Below are 20,531 nucleotides of genomic sequence, written 5' to 3'. Positions count from 1 at the left end.
ACCTCTAGACGAGCTTTTGTCAAGCAATCATCAAAGCTGTACTTTGAACATCAACGATCCTGACAAACATTCATTTACTGTTTTATTTTGATAGTTCCTGTATATATATATACTCTCATAAACACATAACACATGAAAAGATAAAAAAAGTGAAATGCTTATGTTGTTTTTTTTCTTCAGCTCTGTGTGTCTGAACAAGGTCTGAACTAGAGTTGTGAGGCGGAGTTTGTGTGAGTGACGTGGGTTACGCAACCTCTCATCTGACACAATTGCAGCTTTCACTTCCGCAGGAGAAATGGAGCAGAACAACTAAAGAAACACAGGCTGGATTCTTCTTACTTTTTCACATCAGATTTTATCAAGACTTCAATTCCACTGCATTCTCTGCGCCTTTGACTTCAAAGGTAAAGTTTAAGAGTTTCATTTCACAGCTGTCCTGGACGTTTTACCGTGTGATCGCTTTGGAGTGAAGACTTTGTTTACATGCCGATTCACTTGTGTTTCGCTAAAACGGCCCGTGCTAAAGATACAACAATAACGAATATGAACTATGAATAATGACAGTGTCCACATGCATATTTTTTGGTCACTGGTTGTACAATTATTATTTTTTCCAGTTAGAACTCGGGGTTGTTGTAGCCTATTGTTCAAACTTGTTGTATTGTATCTTTTAAACATTCACAAAGAGGCCATGCATCTTAGATGATTACTACATTAAAAAGTATGCTTTGCGTTTCAAACACTAAGCAATTTATTACCAAACATGGTGAAAGTCTATATATTTTTGGTGAAAGTTTATATATATATAAACAATGTTTCATATGCTTTACATCGGTTCTGTGATTCTGATCATAATGCTGTTCATAAATTTGGTTTTAACCATTGGGTTTATGATTATTATTATTATTTTTCTCCATAGGAAGGGCTTTCCATTAGAAGTGCAGCGATGGTGCAGAAATATCAGTCCCCTGTGAGGGTTTACAAGTTCCCTTTTGAGCTAGTAATGGCGGTGAGTTTTTAAGAAATGACATGCGTATGAGAGAGCATATCTCATCATATTGTTTAAAAGTCTATCTACATTAGGCTAAATCCTTTTACATCTAGTTTTCTCTACTCTCTCTCTCTCTCTCTCTCTCTCTCTCTCTCTCTCTCTCTCTCTCTCTCTCTCTCTCTCTCTCTCTCTCTGTGTCTCTGTGTGTGTGTGTGTGTTTCCAGCTTTGTCTTTGTTAATTTATGTGTATTCAGTATTTTATTGAGTAATGTTTGCAAAGTTTGTCTAGTCAGCTGTCCTCTGTCTCAAAGCTGCATTGCTCTAGAGTTCACTAGACTGTCAGATCAGTCGTCAGCTCAAATGCTGGTAAATCTTTAACCTCACAGAGCACAGCTTTCTATTGTTTTATTGCTTTAATAGCATTCATGGTTTGAATTGAACCAGTGTTTCAAACGTTCCTGGCTAATCGCTCAATACCGCAGTCCAGACATTCTGAAATATACAGTAATAGTATTGCCTGCAGAGAGCATGAAACTATCAAGATTCAAGAAACATTTAGAAGACAAACTATCAACACTGTAAATCATACTTCTGCTATTACTATATTTATACTACATACCTCTATTTTACCTCTTATATGTTCATAATTTTGTATATCGTTGGGATGGTCATGGTAATAGCCTAGTCATTTTTGTTACAATAAACAATGTTGTGTGGGATCACCACTTAGTGTCCAATAATAATAATAGTATATCTTTTTTTCATTCAGTGTGAAATATGCATCCTGAAAACCAGTTGAAATCTATTCAATGGGATATATTATCTTTTTTCTGTTGTAAAACTGATTAGATTTAGATGATTCTAAGATTTGAAGCTGTTGTAAAATGCAGATAAGCAGATGCCAATAACTGTCTATAAACTTTGTTAATGAACTTGGGAGAAGAATTTAATCAATTATTGAAATTTTCACTTTATATTAAAACTTTTACCAATGTCAATGGTCAAAATTACTGTAACGTACGGTTTCAAGTGTATTCTTGCTTTAATATCCTCTGGCTTGTCAATGCACAGTAAAGTTCTACATTGTTAACGCTTGTTTTTTATTAACGAATGTTTGGTGTTCTATCCAGTTCACCTCTTCATACTATGAATGCCCAATGAAAATATCAGTTTAACTTCATAGATGAGGTTTAATATCTGATTGGCTGTTTTAATAATAATAAAACATTTAGATTTAGTCTACTTTCGTGGTGCCTCATATGCAAAACAAACGCTGGATCTTTGAAGTAGGCCGATCTCAAGCCCTGTTCACACCTGGTATTAAGCAGCGTGTTGGTCGATCGGATCACAAGTGGACGACGCTAAATACAGGTGTAAACGGGGTCTAAAACATTTTGAGTTTGTCCACTTTTGACCACTTCCAGAGGGAGTTGAAAGCAAATTCGACCGGAGTGCTTTCGTAGTGTAAACACTCAAGTGATCGAATGCGTTACAAAAGCCACAAAAGCTCGTCTACTGGACTAATGTGTAACATTATGGGAAGAGCTCTAGCCAAACTTTGTCGGCTAGAGACCCAACCCAGACAGCAACATAGTGTCAGCCCAGATCCAGCCCACATCTGGGCCGTGTGGAATCCACGTGTGGGCCGAATCTGGATTGACACTACGTTGCTGTCTGGGAAGTTTGGTTTGAAGATGAAAAACATATCAGCACAATGTTCTCTCACAATTCCTGATTTCAAACACACACTCACAGCTTTCGGCTGGTCTTGTGTTAGTCAGAGCAGAAACTAAAGCTCATGTTCTCCGTGTGTTTTTCCTTCGTCTCCACATGCGTTCATATGTAAATTTCCTGTGATTATTTTGTCCATCAGATCGAAAGATCTGAAAAAGGCCAAACATTTACCCGCCCATAAACCCTCCGCTCGAAGAAATCAGGACTGAAGCGGTTGAAAGTGGACAAAAGAGACGGATTAAAAAACAGGTGTACACGGGAATGCGTCTCCCTCGTCCACTTGTGATCCGATCCACCAAAACGCATAGTTGCCCCTCCCCACATCAGCAGCTGCCCTGATAAAGCTGACAAGAGCAGATGACATCAGCACTCCCATACACGCTCAAATCCTTTTACGGCTGTCTCGTGAGCTTTTAATGTTATCTCACCCTTTACACAATCATTAAGTGATCTTTAACACTTACCGTGAACTGAGAAACCTTGTGTAAATGAAGTGCACTTTAACATCTTTACATAATCACTTCCATTGGCTTTGAAATACGGTAAAAAGTTACTGCTGAATGACCTGACAAGCATTTTTGGTCAACTAAAATATACTTTAATGCCATCTTTATTTAAATGTGGCATGTATTTAAGTGTATTTGTTGCAATTTAGTACATTTAAAATATATGAACTTATCAAATACACTATTCAGATTATAATCACGTGCTTTAGTATGTTAGTCAACACTTACAAAACAAGTGCACTTCTTTAAAGCATGACAAAATAGTATTAAAACAATGATTTAAAATGCACTGTAAATTAAGCTTTTGTTAGACATTATAACAAAAGTGTACTTTTTATAAGTGTACTTAAGTGTGTTAAGAAACAGTCATGAAAGTATTTAACTGGCTTTTATTTCAATAATATATTTTATGCACGTACGGTTTTATAAAAAAATATACTTTTAAGATTTGACTTACATCAAGTTCACATTAAACATAACTAAGCACACTTCTTTTTCTCAAGGGAAAGAGCCATAACTTTAGGACACATTTAAAAAATGTATTACTGTTTGTCACTGTATTAGATAATAATATATCAAAGCAAGTGTTAAAGATGAGGCAATAGGATTTTGCCATTTTTGGTTAAGTATATCCATCATATAATTTATGGGAGGAGAGTTTTAATGTTCAATAGCTTTCTTTCTCATAGCTACACTAAAAAAATCATTTCAATTTATTTCACACATGAATGCCATATAATACTGGTCTGAATGTGTGGAGGGAGTCTGCCGCAGTGTTAACTCTGGCACAGTGTCAGTAATCTCAAGGCATGATTGATCAGCCGGTTAATTAGGTTACAGTTCACACGCATTGATCCTCCTCACCCCCACAGTGACATAATTTCCCCAGGCGAAAGCGCTAATCACTCGCTCTTATCAACATTATTATTGTGTATTGCTTTTTCAGATTTGCTGAGTGCACAGTTTGACGTCATGCTTTAGTCAGCACGGGTCGCTGCTGCCTCTCCTGTCAATCAAACTTCATCTGGGGCAGAAACCTCGGGTCATTGTGTTAGTATGGGAGAAACTATAGGGATTGTTCTAGATTTCCAAGACTGCACACATCACGGGGGTTGAGCGAATTTGAACTGAACTGAGTGTATTAGTGCCCGTCCATTTTTTTCAGCGGCTTTGCTTCCGGAAGTACACCGTAAACCCTAACGCTCAAAATAATTAATTGGTTTGAGTTGGACAAACTTAAATTAAACTAATTAGTTGAGTCAAATTAACTTTTATGAGTATTTAGCACTTTCTTTATCTTTCAAGTTCACAGAACTGAATTTTAAGTAAACTGAACTGTTTCATTGTTTTGAGTTTTATGAAATTATTTCTTTTAATTTAGACGAACTTGAGTATAACTGAAACGGCTGGGATGTCTATTTCCCAGCATGCTTTGCCAACGGCACTCGAAAGGGAGAGTGGTTCCGGAAGTATTTGTTCGCATCAATTTCCTTTTTTTTTTTTTTTTTTTTAAAAGCATTATAAGCAAAGAACCAAATCGACCTTCTGCAAGCTAAATAATAACATTAAAAATATTGATTTGAGGCAAAAAAAGTATTTGAAAATGGGAAAAAAAATATAAAGGTTCAAGATTTTAGTGAAGGGGAAAAAACTACTATCCCATAAACTGCATAATCGAATAAAAAATGATTGAGAAATATAAAACTACTTATTTAAAATGTTAATTATATACAGTATATAAAAATATATTTTAAGTTTATTGCAATATATACAAGTATTTTGAGAGTATAGGGTTACGTCATTCGCAGTGTGTCGTGGGATTGGGCGGAGCTTAAAGAGCTCTTTTGGCACGTTTTGTTGTCGCTACTCTCTGATTGGTGGGATTTTCTGTTCATCATCATGTGTAATGTAGTTTTAATGTAGATTAATTTAGTTCTGTTAAACGCCATTATTTTAAAACCAAATTGAAACAGAGTGGGCTGACGGCTTTCATTAGTTCAACACCACAGATTCATTCATATTGACTAATTATGTATATTGTTCCCCTGATATGGACATTTCAGGATAAAAGTAGATTTTTATTTTTTATTTTAGTTCATTAAATATAATGACATTTTATATATATATATATATATTTCTGGAAATTTCACATAGTGTGTAATGTTCATGTTCAAATGAAATTGTATAATTAAAAGCATAGTAGTTGTATGGATCTTTTTGAAATTTGTTCTATTTTAATTCTGCTTTATTCAATATTCAATTAAATTACCATTATAATTTTACATTTATACAGAATTGTAATTCAGCTGCATTCAATTTAAATTCAGGAATTAAATATGCATTTAAAAGGCATTTTTCAGCTATTGGACTGCTGTAGTGAGGATTATTGTTCCTGAAAGTAGAAATTAATACACAATGCTTAATCTCTTACATAAAAGCTGTTATTGTGTTCAGTCCAGAGAAAACATTTCATTGTTTGATCAATCGCTTTAATGGATGACGTCCATGGACATCATCACTTTATTGATTTGACACGAAGGTCAAGCATTTTAAAGAGGCTAGCATACTCAGTGCATACTGTGCAGTTTGCAGGTTTTCAGTATGCATATGAGCTACTACAGTGATCAAAATGACATGACCTTTCAGTCCAGCATGACAATTCTTTATGCAAAAATGGATAAATGCCTAATAAAAAAATCTAAACTAAACTAAGATGACAACTGGATGCAGCATGACCAGATCGTGTGACAACAATGAAGCGTACTAAACTGTTGCATATACAGTTAGTGTGTGTATAATTCAGAGCGAAGGAGCTTGCCTTTGTTTAATAGGTCTCACAGTACACTCTATAGATCATTTACATTTTATGCATTGTGTACATATTAGAATTGTTTGATTTTTAGCAGGATCGCACGTGACTTTCAGTGGAATTGCAGAGTACACATACTAAAACAAACATGTACTTGAAAACCCTCATCCCCTGCTCAGCAGAAATATCTCTGCTCTGATGGCTAATGCATTAACGTGGATGCAGTTTAGAGCTGTAGTGGATAATATATGCATAATTAGAGACACAAAACTTAATAGAGCCCAACAGTAGCATTCTGGAAGTAAGAATGCTGGTAAAATAAGGATTTTTAACAATAATATGCAAGACTATTTGTATATGTCTGACTATGTTACCTGCAGACAATACAATATTAATGAAATAAAAGATTACATAAGTGTGCTTAAAGACTTCAAATAACAAAGAGAATTCAAATAATGATGTTTTAATAATCTTTTGTTGTGCTTTAAAGAACTGCACTTACCAAAACATATGTAACCAAACACTAGATTATAATTTAAATGTAATAGTGAATAACACAATGCACTTAGTTATTATTATGTTAATTTTAGTAAATTGCAGCTACATCATCTCAATTACAAAAACGTTCAAATAAACAACATTCAACTTTCAATAGATATTACATTAGATATTTTAGTTTACCATAAATGCTTGTCAGCACATTCAGCATGAACTTTAACCATATTTCATAGACAATAATGTAATTTTGAAATGATATAATGATGTACTTAAAACTGGGTCAAAAATTATATGTAAATATACATTGCAATATTTGCATTTAATATAAATGTAAACTATAATACATTTACATGTAATTGCAACTAACATGCAATAAAATATCCAAAAAACATTTCATATCTCTCATTTGTCACGGATATTCTTTTAAAGTATATTATTTCCGTAATAAGCACTCTTTTTAAAAGTATGTTAAAGTGTGCTTCTGTTTCACAAGGATTACTGTGTTGCACTGGTTCCTCTAACACAGTCCTCCTGCGACTTCTTAAAGTGGGAACTTTAAAAAGCGAGAGATTAGGGAGTAAATATTGATGGGCGTACCTGTAGTTTATTGGTATCGTTGACTTAAGACTTCATGTGACACACTGTACTTGCTAAACTGGTCATATGAGCCACTAAGTCAACTGAAAATAAAACAATAACACATCACAAGACAAGTGACACATTTTCAGGAACATATATAATCTAAATGGGGGTCATTTGTACACATTAGCTGAGCTGAAGAGAACCATATTTTTATTAAAATTGCATTGTCTGCAAAAACTGCTTTCCTGCATCTGCTTCTCTCTCGTAAGGAGTTTTTTTTTTTACATTGGTTTCATCTTTTCTCTCTCATAGGCCTATGACAAAAGATTCCCAAGCTGTCCGCTGATACCCATGTTTGTGAACAGCGACATCATCAGTGAGTGTCATAGTGAAGATGGGGCGACACAAGTGACTGAACGCAGGTGTACCGTGGACGTCGAGGCTCCTCGGCTTCTAAAGAGGGTATTTCATCTTTTAGAATCCAAAATGTCATAAAGTATGACACTGTGAGCATTCATTTGACTAACATTTGAACATTAAAATAATACGAGAAGCTGTTCCCTGCGATTACTGTATGTAAAGTTAATTGGCACAGTTAATTGATGATCCTAAAAGAGAAATGACTATAGTAAAATTATTTAAAAAACCCTTTTGATGCTATAAAAAAAGAAAGAAAAATGAAACCACAACAACAAAAAATGAGATGTTGCTGTATGCAATAAATAAATAAATAAATGCTTGAAGATTCTTCAAAAATTCGTCATTGGTGTATCACAGGTTTGGCACAACATGTGGGAAAATAAATGAAATAACAATATATGACTTGTTTAGGTGAACTCTTCCTTCATTTTGTGTGTATTTCATTTAGCCTTTAAAACTTCATAATAGCCGGTGCCTTGATTATGATTGTGACGCATGGCTGTGTGTACAGATAGCAGGAGTGGACTACTTGTATTTCATCCAGAAGAACTCTTTGGACCGAAGAGAGAGAACTCTGCACATAGAGGCGTACAACGAGTCCTTCTCCAGCAGAGTCAACGTCTACGAGCACTGCTGCTACATGGTCTGCGCTGCTCTCTCCCTGCCGTTTCCCTCTTATTTAAGGACACGTGTTTATGTGTTAGCTGCTTTATCCTGATGATTGAACGATCCCTCCTCAGGTTCACCCGGAGAATGAAGACTGGACCTGTTTTGAGCAGTCCGCCAGCATGGACATCAAATCCTTCTTCGGCTTCGAGAGCACCGCGGAGAAGATCGCAATGAAGCAATACGCCGCCAGTATTAAAAAGGTGTGTGTGCATTGCTTGGTTGCTTGGTTGGATGGATCAGGACATGTGACAGGCCAAATTCAAACCTATATCTATACCTAAATACATATCTCTGTTCACAAAGACTCTTATTTTGAAGTCCACACCTCAAAACTTTCTCCTTGCTTGCCATGTTACATCGTGTTTTTCCTACAGTATTTCCAAATGTTCTAGAAACGTTGCATTTGCATTGCATACCTTTTGAGAGACTTTTTGTTCCCTCGAAAAAGCATTGGAATATAGGTCTTCCCATCTCAAACTTTTGCGAGCAAATTCAAAAGCAACGAGAATTTTTTTCCCCCCTCCAATCTCATTAAAGGGATCTGCACAAAAGAAGATTATCTGGAAAACTAGAACAAGTAAATATTAAGGGTCAGATTTACTAGCGAGATTAAGGGAGATTAGCGTGAGAGCACAATTCCAAAAAAATCATGATTGTAAAGTTATGCGCGTGATCTACTGAAGCATATTGAACTCAGAAGCAGCTGGATCGTTTCCTTAGGCCTTGTCCACACTGATACGCTTTAGTTTGAAAATGCTTCTTTTTCTCTGCGTTTCGGCCTTCCGTCCACACTGAGACGCCATTTTTATGAATGAAAACGCTGTCGAAAGTGGATAAATTTCGTGTTGTAGTGTGGACCGTCAAAACAGAGGTATTTAAAAAACGATGACGTAAGTTTAGTCATGTGACGCATATTGTACCAATAGATATTCATGTTTGTAATGGTATTGTGCCTGTTATGTGCTATTCACTTTCACACTGTTGCTAAAATATGTTACTTTACACACTCTTCATGTCACAGTCCTGCAAAGTTGACAGAATTCACTCACAAAACATGAGAGCAGTCTTGATTTAGACCAAACATATAATGGTGACTGAGAGCGGCCTGGACGCTTCAGTGAATGCTGAGATATTTTGCTAACATTTATATTTCCGTCTGTATCATCTCAGTGAGCTTTTGTGAGGTTTTACGCATGCGCTGTAAGGTGAATTTAGCGTTTTCAGGCATTTTTCAAAAGTTTCTCTTCTACATTGAAACGCCTGAAAACGCTAGTGTGGATGGAGAGCGTTTTTAAATGAAAATGCCGATTTCAAATGTATGTGGAGTAATGTATCCTTGATGTAGCCTTAATGTAACGTAGCCTTAATGACCTACGCAATCTACCTAGAGCAGAGCAAATTAGCATCTGGTTTAAGACTTGCTTATTTTTGGGTGGTAAATAAAGGCGCAAATACCAGTAAATAGACTGAATCACCTTGCATGATTCATTTAAATACTTTACTCCTATAAATTTTGCATCTGAAAGGGAAACTCCTACAAATGTAATGCCACAAAAATAACCCTGTCCACGCCTTTTCAGAGATAATTCTTCACTGCGTGTCTTTAGTAAATCATGACAGTAGTTTTTTGTTACGTTTTTTTTTTTTTTTTTTTTTTTTTTTTAAATCTGGCCCTAAGTCTAAAACATTTGAAACATTATTTTTTTTATATATATTTCACAAAATAAATGTTTACATCTAGACTCAGACAGTGATAATGACTGTTTCTTACTGCTTTATTTTCAAGAATCTCCTTCCCACTTTTAGATTCCTTTTATGTCTATCATCAGGATCTGTTTTCTTGCAATGTCCTGGTTGTGGCTGGCTTGCGTGTAAGAGTGTGTTTTTCATACGTCTGTGTACCTAAAGCCAATGTTTACTTGTTTCATTTGACTAAACTCTTGTGTCACTCTCTGTTTGTCTCTTTCTCTCTACAGGGAAAAGAGATTATTGAATTTCACCTCAAACAGCTGGAGGAGGAGGGCATTACCCACATGCCCCGCTGGGTCCCTCCTCCCGCCACCATCCCGCCTCACCAACCGCCTGTCAGCTTAGCCAGAGCTATCCCAGCATGCAACAGTAGAGCTCATCCCAGCTCCACAGACGTCCTGCCAGGCTCTCCGGATGGTGAGATGAATCATACTTCTGCCCGCGAGCGTGTGCTCATAAATATAATAATGCAGGAGGAATGGAATGATAACGAGAATCAACATGTCCAAATTCTAGTGAGCTGCCTTTCAAAGGCAGTGTCCTAACTCCACCCTGAAAGAAACAAACCTCACTTATAACAATATCCCCTGGTTTCACAGACAGGGCTAGTCCTAGACTAAAATGTAAGTCTGAGCTGTTTCCACTGAAATAAACTTGCACTGACTGATCTTAAAAATATATCAGTGCCTTTTTAGTTTTAAGATGCACATCGGTAATGTTTTTTTCTAAGCATGTTTATAAAAATACTTAAATGTCCTAATTGATCTATGGTCTAATCCTGGCTTAGTCTAAGCCCTGTCTGTGAAACCGGGCCTATATATTCTAATATATAACTTTGCAACTACATGTCAGTTAACTCTCATTAGAGTATTTTAGTAGACTGGTAGGGTTAGGGTTAGAGTTAGTTGATATATAGTTGCAAAGTTACTTATAGTGAGTAGAAAATCTGTTGAGGAGCATCAAAATAAAGTTAGCAGATATTAAGCAGACAGTCTACTAATACTCTAATGACAGTTAGTTGACATGTAGTTGCAAAGTTACTTACAGTTATGTCTAAAGTGGACTATTGAAACGTTTTCCCATTCTATTAATGTTACTGGAAGAAGGTTTGTTCATAACATTAAGAGAACGTTCCAGTTAGCTTGTCTTATTTATATTGACTTATTTGAAGCTCTCTACATTGGCATCTCTGTGCACGTCACAAACAGTAGTCCTCACACACACCGCACTGAGTGATTATCTCACTATTGATTTCAAATGATGGGAGGAACATGTTCAAATGATCTATCATATCAGTACGAGAGGAGGCCGATATGCTGGATATTCTAAGTGAAAAGTCAATGATCTCCTACACTTTTCTCAGCTGTCTGATGGTTGTGTGTTGTTTGCAGACAACAAGTTAGATGCAGACTACATCTCACGCTATCTGGGACAGCTGACTCCTTTCCAGGAGAGCTGCCTAATTCGCCTTCGACAGTGGCTGCAGGAAACACACAAAGGAAAGGTGAGTGCAATGTTCAGGATAAAGCACTAGTCGGGGACAGCGGGGCTAAAGGTGCATTGATTTTATTTCTGTACTCTAAACCACTAGATGCCACACAAACTCCTTCCTAAACACCCTGGTCTCACTATGCATGTGGAAATTTGGTTGATCTTTGACACGATGGCGGGAAGCAATGCAAAGTTGATTCTGTGCTAATTTGATCTAATATTTAATGTTTTTAAAAATGTAATCGATTTAGGTAGCAAATGAGAATCAATACAATTACCAAATATATTTTGAAACAAAGGTCGTGTTATGGTTTTCAGCTTTTTTTTAAATCAACAGTTTTGAATTTAAGAAAATATAAAAGTATGTTATTTGGGGTAAAAAGGCTAAAGGCTTAATACTTGACATGGCTGACTTTTCTATTTGTTCACATGACATGGTTAGATTTAGATGGTTAATGTCAATGATTCTGTTAAAGTCCCCCTGTGGTCAATAGTTTTATCCCTTAAAACTCATCTTTGATCACCAAAATGACATATTCAAATGTTTTTTTTTACTTGGACAAAAAATTATTCATGCCTTAAAATAGCTTGAATGTAATTCAATGCGGTTCTATGAATATGCAAATGAGCCCCACCTCCACTCACTCACACGAGCTCAGAGATCCACTGGTTGACGATCACACGTTGATCTGATTGGTTACAAGGTAGTGTGTGACGTCAGAAACACCAGCGATTTCAAAAGTGAGTCTTTGATTCACTGCAGTTTTAAGGAGAAAATTATGTTGACTTTACTTTACTTTGTCATAAATCATATTAAAAACACCACATAGACATATAAACAACAGTAAAAGCTGGAATCTCACCACAGGGGGACTTTAATAAAATCATATAATAAAATATCATACGTATTGTTAGTACTGTTAAGCCAATTTAAATTATTATGGGATCCTTCATAATCTTTACTTTTTTAGTATTTATTTATTTTTTCTGTATTTTAAAATGAACAAATTTTAATGACAGTATATTTACTGAACAAAATAAGTTATGAAGTGATTGTTTTAAACAAAACCTGTATATAATGAAAAGCGTTACTTTACACAAAAAAAAATGAAGCAGCACAACTGTTTTCATCATTTATAATGTTTCTTGATCATCAAATCATCATATTAGAGTGATTCCTGAAGGATCATGTGACACTGAAGAAAATTCAGCTTTGATCACAGGAATAAATTACAGTTTAACATATATCACAATAGAAAACAGTTATTTTAAATTGTAATAATACTGTATCTTTGATCAAATAAATGCAGCCTTGGTGAGCAGAAGAGACTTCTTTCAAAAACCTGATTTTCCAACCAGATGGGAGATTTTATTTGAATTAAATCCATATTTATATGAATCCCATCAGATCCCTAAAGACGAGCACGTGCTGCGTTTCCTGCGCTCACGAGACTTTAATCTGGAAAAGGCTAAAGAGGCTTTGTGTCAGACGCTCACGTGGAGGAAGCAGCATCAGATCGACTTCCTGTTAGACACGTGGCAGTGTCCGCAGCTCCTGCAGGACTATTACACCGGAGGCTGGCATCACCATGACAAAGGTCCATCACATTTACTTTCACTTTACTACTTTAGACATTATCATTTAAATCCTGATTATCGGCCACAGAACTAATGGAGAGGCATTTCCCCTCTCAATCCTGGATGTGTGTTAGTCCTGTGCCGGACTTACAAGCAGCCTTTGAAATAAAGAGCAGTTGAAGCGAGAGCTTGATACGGATCGAACAGAGGAATTGGTCTGAGCGAGTGTTTTCCAAAGGCTGTATTAATATCAAACAAGCAGATGTTAATGTGGTTATGTGCTTCTCTGTGTGTATTATATAGATGGACGTCCTCTCTATATCCTTCGACTTGGACAAATGGACACCAAAGGTTTGGTGCGGACACTGGGAGAAGAGACTCTTCTGAGACATGTAAGAGTTAGACGAATACAAACAGTATGAAATGACAAATCGAAATGTCAGATCAAATTTAGTGCTTTTCACAATACACATCATTCCAAAGCAGCTTTACAGTCATTGTGTTAATAATGCCTGAGTGCTTTACCACAGAGCAAGAAGATTTAGATCTATCTATATTGTATTTATAGTGTTGTCTGCTCTAGCTCATATGTTAGTGCAGCAGTGACACACGTTTGAGCATTCAAAGCAATTTAGATATTAAAACATTGGTCGGTTTTGTTTCTAAGCGAGAGTACGCAATTCTCAAAAAGTGTTATTGAAGATTTGTCACAAGTGAAAAAACCCTGCTTGTCAAAGTCTGATGCTCGGGCAAACGACTGAGCATTTAAAGGTAATTAGGAGATTGAAATATCTGTAGGTATTTCAATAGGTGATTTTGTTTCTGTAGAGTAAAAATTCTTTAAAAGCATCAATGAATATGTACTGTATGATTTGGTTGTCTTAAGTGAAAAATAGCAGGTGTTCACAGAGTCTGATGTGTTGAGAATGTTTGAGAAATTTGGCTTTAATTTCAATTTGTAACATCTCTGATTTCATACAGAAGCGCTATATCGTTCCATACTGTGGTTGAAAATCACATATTTTGGTAAATAATTTGGTCATATCACCCTTTTCTTAAAAGGGAGCTTCTAGAAAAAAACTCATAATGCTTTAATCCCACAGTGAGCAAGTCAGAGACAAAACAAAAACAAAAACAAAAAATCATTTTTTGGTGTTAGCAGTAGAAAAATGACTTGGCTACACCAGGGATTCAAATTCAATTAAATAAAATGACCACATTCACTGACCCCCGTGACCTTTGACCCAACGTTTAGGTGCTGTCTATCAACGAGGAAGGTCTCCGACACTGTCAAGAGAAAACCAAAATATTTGGAAAACCAATCAGGTACTTCATTTATTCATGCATTACCAAACAGATCATGTCCTGTATTAATCTCTATATAGTGGCCATAATCAGTGTTGGGTGTAATGCATTACTAAGTAATTAATTGCTGTAATTTAATTACTTTCCCCTTGAAAAAGTAAAGGACAGGATTTTTCTGTAATTTAATAGTTACTTCAGATGTCATTGCATTAAATACTGTATATATTTAAAACTATAGTGAATTTAACGTCTAATGCTAAAATCAATGTTTTTAATGTATCATTCTCCCTTTAAACACTTTGGTCAGTTCAAGAATAATTTATGCAATTTTATATTATTTATTTGAAAGAATTAAAAGAGCAGTTTCATGTCTATTCTTGTATGGTTCAACTGGTCGAGGTTGATGTGGGATTTAGAAAGTAATTAGTAATGCAATGCTTTATAGATAGAGTAATTAGTACAGTCATCAAATTACACGGTTGAAGATTAAATTAGTAGCAAGTAATTAATTACATTTTTAGAGTAACTTACTCAAAACTGGCCATAATAAATGGGAATCAAAAGGAATTTGATTGTTCTGGATTTGGTTCCAATTCCAACTCCACTTAGAACCGAACATCAAGAAAACCAGCCAGTTCCAGTATTTATTCATTTTTATCGGTTCTCAACACTAGTGGCCGTACACATTGTGTGTTTTACTGTATGGTGCCTCCACCCTAAATAAGTGCATGCTCTTGTGCTGTAGTTGTTGGACATGTCTGGTGGATCTTGAGGGGTTAAATATGAGGCATCTGTGGAGACCGGCCATCAAAGCCTTGCTGAGGATGATAGAAGTTGTAGGAGCCAACTACCCTGAAACACTGGGCCGTCTCCTCATAATCAGAGCACCCAGAGTGTTTCCTGTGCTCTGGACTTTGGTAAACACACACACACTCATAGGATTTCACATTATGACACACTAAGAACATAAAAAGAATGTTAACAAATAGTTAAAGATATTAGGAAAGACTGAGATGAACACCTACTCAATCTTCATTTAATGGTTGTAAATGTCTCCACACACTGACCCATCACAGTTAAATGTCATGTTAGCGCGGTGTTATTTCACTCATTTGGCCTTATTTAATTTCTGGGCTTCTGTAAATGTCATGTTTTTGTTCTGCTCTCAGGTGAGTCCATTCATCGATGAAAACACACGGAAGAAGTTTCTCATCTACGCTGGGAATGACTACCAGGGGCCTGGAGGACTGGTGGACTACATCAACAGAGACTTCATCCCTGACTTCTTAGGAGGAGACTCTCTGGTGAGTCTTCAGAACTGCAGGTGGTGAGATCTGACATGTTAACCCGTGTCAACTCATCATTAATAAAAACGGCGTCTCAGTGTGGACGGAAGGCCGAAACGCAGAGAAAAGATGCGTTTTCAAACGAAAGTGTATTAGTGTGGACAAGGCCTCAGTCCTGGAGGACACTGTCCTGCAGAGTGTAACTCCAGAACGCCTGCTTGGAAGTTTCTAGTAATCCTGAAGACCTTGATAAGCTGGTTCAGGTGTGTTTAATAAGTGTTGGAGCTAAACTGCAGGACATTGGTCCTGTGTTAACCCTCTTCAGTTGGTTGAAAACCTGATGTGCTGCTGTATTCTTTAGTACATGTAGAGGGTTGATGGAGTTCACAAAGCTGGTCTCCAGAGTAGTGCAGTAATCTAGCCTTGAGATGATAAGAGCCTTTACTAAGAGAGTTAGGGTCTGATATTACTCATGTTGTAGAGAGCAGATCTGATGATAGCGCTGCCGTTGAGATGTGGTCATGTGCTTCTCATCTGGCCTGGTTAGATTAAGCTGAAGCTCTTCAGGAAAGCAGAGATAGGCCTATATGTAGATGCATGCGGGATCATTAAGCTGGAACTCTGTTTAGAAGTGATAGGACATGTCACGCACCTTCCCTAGGCCAACAACTCATTCCCAGATATTAATTTGCATAATTATATTTGAATATTGGTCTTTGTGTGCATATTTATCATAAAATGATACAGTGGTTTGTGCCAAACAGACGCTTCTCTAAGGCACTTCAACAGGCATTAAACCCTTGTAAAACGGTAGTACATTTCAGCATACTTTAGCAGAAGAGGATTTATTACGGAAATAATATACTTTAAAAGAATATACTTGCATGCAGAATGAATGTAAAGTTTTCGGACACTTAATTGCATGTTAATTGCAATTAAATGAAAATTAATTATAGTTTAACATGAATGTTACATGCAATTAGTTGAACTTTAGAGTGTTTTTTGACCCACTTAAGTATGATTGAACTTCATTATTACTTATGTTGTCTTATGTGAAATGTGAAGTTACTGCTGAATGACAGGCTTTTATGGTACACTAAAAATACAATGGCATTTCAGTTGAAACTTGTCATGTATTAAACTATATTTGAAATTACTCATTTGTAATGGTGAAGCTGCTATTTAGTACATTTATATTTATTTTTAATTTAACACAAACACATTACAGTTCAAATTGAAATCCACTTCAAAGCATGAGACAATATTATTAAAACAAAATGATTTGAAATGTACATTAAAGTAAAACTTTTAATTTGACAAGTTATTAAAAGCGTACTTAAGTGTGTTAAGAAACATAGTGTCTCTCTTTAAGTGGTCTTTTATTTCATTAATAATATATAATCTACAAGTACAGTTGATTAAAAATATACTTTTAGATTTGAAGTACACTACAAGTGCACATTAAATACAATTAGGCACACTTCTTTTTCACAAGAGAATATAAAACGCATCAATAGCAACAATGTCATGTGTTTCTCTCCTGGAATGTGAAGGTAAAATAATGTAATGGCATCAAGACATGGGATCATGCCGTTGTTATATGATGTGTTTGATTATATCAATGAATACATGAAACACTTTGCCATTATAATCAGAATTTGCTTGCCATATCACTTGTTTGTTGTAGTGGTGTTTTTTATGTTCCTTGTACTCGTGCACAATTATTGTACAAGTATACTTGTATATTCGTGATGGTCTTTTATTAAAGCACAGGGGCAACGCTGACCTTAACCTGACTTGCCACAGAAAACCAAGAGAAGTCATTCACTACTACAGGACACATGTAGCTGGACAGTGTACAGTATTTATTCAGACAGAAATGATCAAAAACATCACTCTAATGTTTAATCTCCTCATGTTTAATTCAGTGTGATGTTCCTGAGGGAGGTCTGGTTCCCAAGTCTCTGTACCGTACGGCCGAGGATCTGGAGAACGAGGAGGTTAAACTGTGGAATGAATCTATCTACAAGAGCGCGAGTGTGTTGAAGGGATCTCCACATGAGGTAAAGCTCATACACTCACAACACTCAACAATACACAGCTTTTACTGGTTACTTCAGCTGGGCAACGTTCACTTTCACATTCAGTGTGTTAATAAGTGGTGCCATCTGTTGGTTATAAGAAGACATGCAGCGTGAAGGACGAATACTGTTAGTTTGTACTGTTTAAAGTGCAGATCTGGACATATTTGCATCTTATAGTGTATTATTGTGTTACCATAAACTTCAGAGTTGGCTCCCTTTTAATTCATGAGTGTGAATTTGAATAGGAATAGACAATTTCATGACTGATTTGTTACTGAAAAATATATTTTTTTAAACTCTGAATTTTCTTTTAAATGAATAGTTTCAAACCTGTATGAATTTCTTTCTTCTGCTGAACACAAAAAAAAGATATCTTGAAAAATGTCAGTAAGCAAACAGTGAATGGACCCCATTGACTTCCATAGTAGGAAAAAATACTATGGAAGTCAATGGGGTCCAACTGTTTGGTTACTGACTTTCTTCAAACATTTTACTTTTACTTCCTTATGTAAATTCTAATTTGAATGTTTTCCTGCAATTCAAATCCCAGATTCCCGGTTGATTCTGAATGATGCGCAGCGCTGTGTGTTATGCATTATGAAATAAAGATAAATCCCTCTGTTCATCTCCAGGTGCTGATAGAGATCACAGACGTATCGTCCGTCATCACGTGGGACTTTGACGTGTGTAAAGGCGACGTGATCTTCAACATCTATCACTCCAGAAGAGTCCCTCAGCCAGCTAAAAGAGACGGTCTGAGCGCGCACAACCTCGCCTGTCCCGGCGGAAACAACGTCCAGCTCATTGACCGATCGTGGATGCTGGGACAAGACTACAGCATGGTGGAGACGGCCCTCACCTGCAGAGAGGGAGAGAGCGTACAGGTGAGGGAATCTCACCAAACCTGTCAGCAACATGGACGACTCAAACCAGACAAACTCTCATTCTCTGCTTTCTTTCCCATCAGGGCTCTCATGTGACGCGCTGGCCTGGATTCTACATCCTGCAGTGGCGTCTCTACAGCACTCCAACATGCACTTCATCCAGTCGGCCGCGTGTCGATGATGTTCTGGCCTCTCTGCAGGTCTCCTCACACAAATGCAAAGTCATGTATTTCACAGAAGTGCTGCAGTCCACTGACTTCAGGTCTGGATGTTTACATATCGCAAAGTGCTAGCATAAAAATATGAATGAATCATGGTAAACTATCATCTGGAAAGCCAAATGGTCTGTTTAAAGGTGTGTGTGTGTGTGTGTGTGTGTGTGTTTCCATCAGAGGCTCCATGAGCAGTCTGGAGTCGAGTCACAGCGGTTTCTCTCTGCTCAGCGCCGCCACCACCTCCTCCAACCAGTCACACACAGACTCCACCGTTTCCAGATAGCGTCTTCATCCAGCTGGAGAGACTTTAGCTCTGCGGGATCACCAGTTCCCGAACAGAGGTTCACATTAAACCAACAAACGCCTGGATGAGTGCTGATCTTTTTCTGATAAACTACTGGCTTTCTGTAAATTACATGCAAGCTTTCTGTACATTGTTACAAATAAATGTGTAAATGTTTTTACTTTGGTTGTCTGATTGAGCAACTTTATGAAAGTGGCGCATAAAGCTACAATGTGCAAGTTTTTTGTTTGGAACGAATGAACAAAGTTTAACAATCATATCAAAAATTAATTTTCCAAACTGTGATTTTGATTTACCCTGAATCACTACGGTAAGTTTTTAAGAATGATTTTATTATTAATATTTTTGAGTTGTCAGGACGGTGTTCCTGGGAAGCTGCTTACTTCCATCATTAATCCAAGCATGTTACAGAAAATTTCCAATATAAAGAACAATATTTCTGTGAATAAAAAGGCCAGGTTATGCTATATAAATTAGAAGGTGTCGTAGTAAATAATATATATATATATATATATATATATATATATATATATATGTATGTGTGTGTGTGTGTGTGTGTGTGTGTGTGTGTGTGTATATGTGTATGTATAAACGATTGTGTCTCTTCAGAAGACGTTGATTAAACCACTTCATTCATATTGATTTATTTCACAATCTCTTTTCTGAATATTTTAAAGGGTCCCACTTTATATTGGGTGTCTTTAACTAGTATGTACTAAAATGTAATCATTTGATACAATGAACTTATTGTGTACATACATGTTTTTACATAGAATTTATATTTTTACAATACCCACATGTACCCACATTTCTGTAATTACATCAATAACCACTGTTGACCCTTAAACCTTCCCAGAGCACTAAACCAGTCCTTAAACGTACCGTATCCACCTCAACAGGGTCACGATTTCCCTTGTGTTTTGTGTTCTAGGACTTTTATTTTGAAGTGTATTTTCTGTCTCCATTGTTCACTTCCTGTAGTTTGTTCCAGTTTACTGTTTCTAAAGTTACCCTTGTTTGTTTCCATGGTAATTCATTACACACACCTGTTCCTTGTTATCCAGTGTATAAATACCCATGTGTTTCAGTTGTCTTTTTTCGGTTGTTGTCTTTAAATGAATGTTTGTAAAACTGTTGTGTTTTTGTTTCCTGTTTGAATTATCATCTTCCCCTGTTTGGATTTTCTTTGTGTGTTTATTTAATAAATTATTGAGTAGATTCTCGCCTCTTCCCTGCTAACCGTAACAACTAGCAGCAAAAGTGTAACACAATGAGTACATTGAACTTATTTTTTATGGAAGTACATAGAAGTGAAAAACACCTCATATAAAGTGTGACCGCATCAGTTTTGGGCGAACAAACTTTAAACGGACGGACCGAAATCTCTCAGATTTCCTTTAAAATATCTTCGTGTTTTGAAGAAAAA

General features: G+C 36.4%; 1 protein-coding gene across 1 annotated transcript; it reads left to right on the top strand.

The window, feature by feature from the left end:
- The first annotated feature begins 253 nt into the window (after positions 1–253).
- sec14l1 (SEC14-like lipid binding 1) lies at positions 254–19,547 on the top strand. Its single transcript, XM_079866213.1, has 16 exons — positions 254–404; positions 920–1,009; positions 7,433–7,582; positions 8,052–8,183; positions 8,281–8,409; positions 10,186–10,375; positions 11,350–11,462; positions 12,858–13,047; positions 13,331–13,419; positions 14,283–14,353; positions 15,078–15,249; positions 15,502–15,636; positions 17,547–17,681; positions 18,335–18,586; positions 18,670–18,848; positions 18,979–19,547. Exons 2-16 carry the CDS (start codon positions 947–949, stop codon positions 19,082–19,084), a joined length of 2,106 nt encoding a protein of 701 aa, XP_079722339.1. The 5' UTR covers positions 254–404; positions 920–946; the 3' UTR covers positions 19,085–19,547.
- The last annotated feature ends 984 nt before the right edge of the window (positions 19,548–20,531 follow it).

Source organism: Squalius cephalus, assembly GCF_949319135.1.
Source record: "Squalius cephalus genome assembly, chromosome: 1".
Lineage (NCBI taxonomy): Eukaryota > Metazoa > Chordata > Actinopteri > Cypriniformes > Leuciscidae > Squalius > Squalius cephalus.
This window is presented reverse-complemented; position numbering and strand designations above follow the sequence as displayed.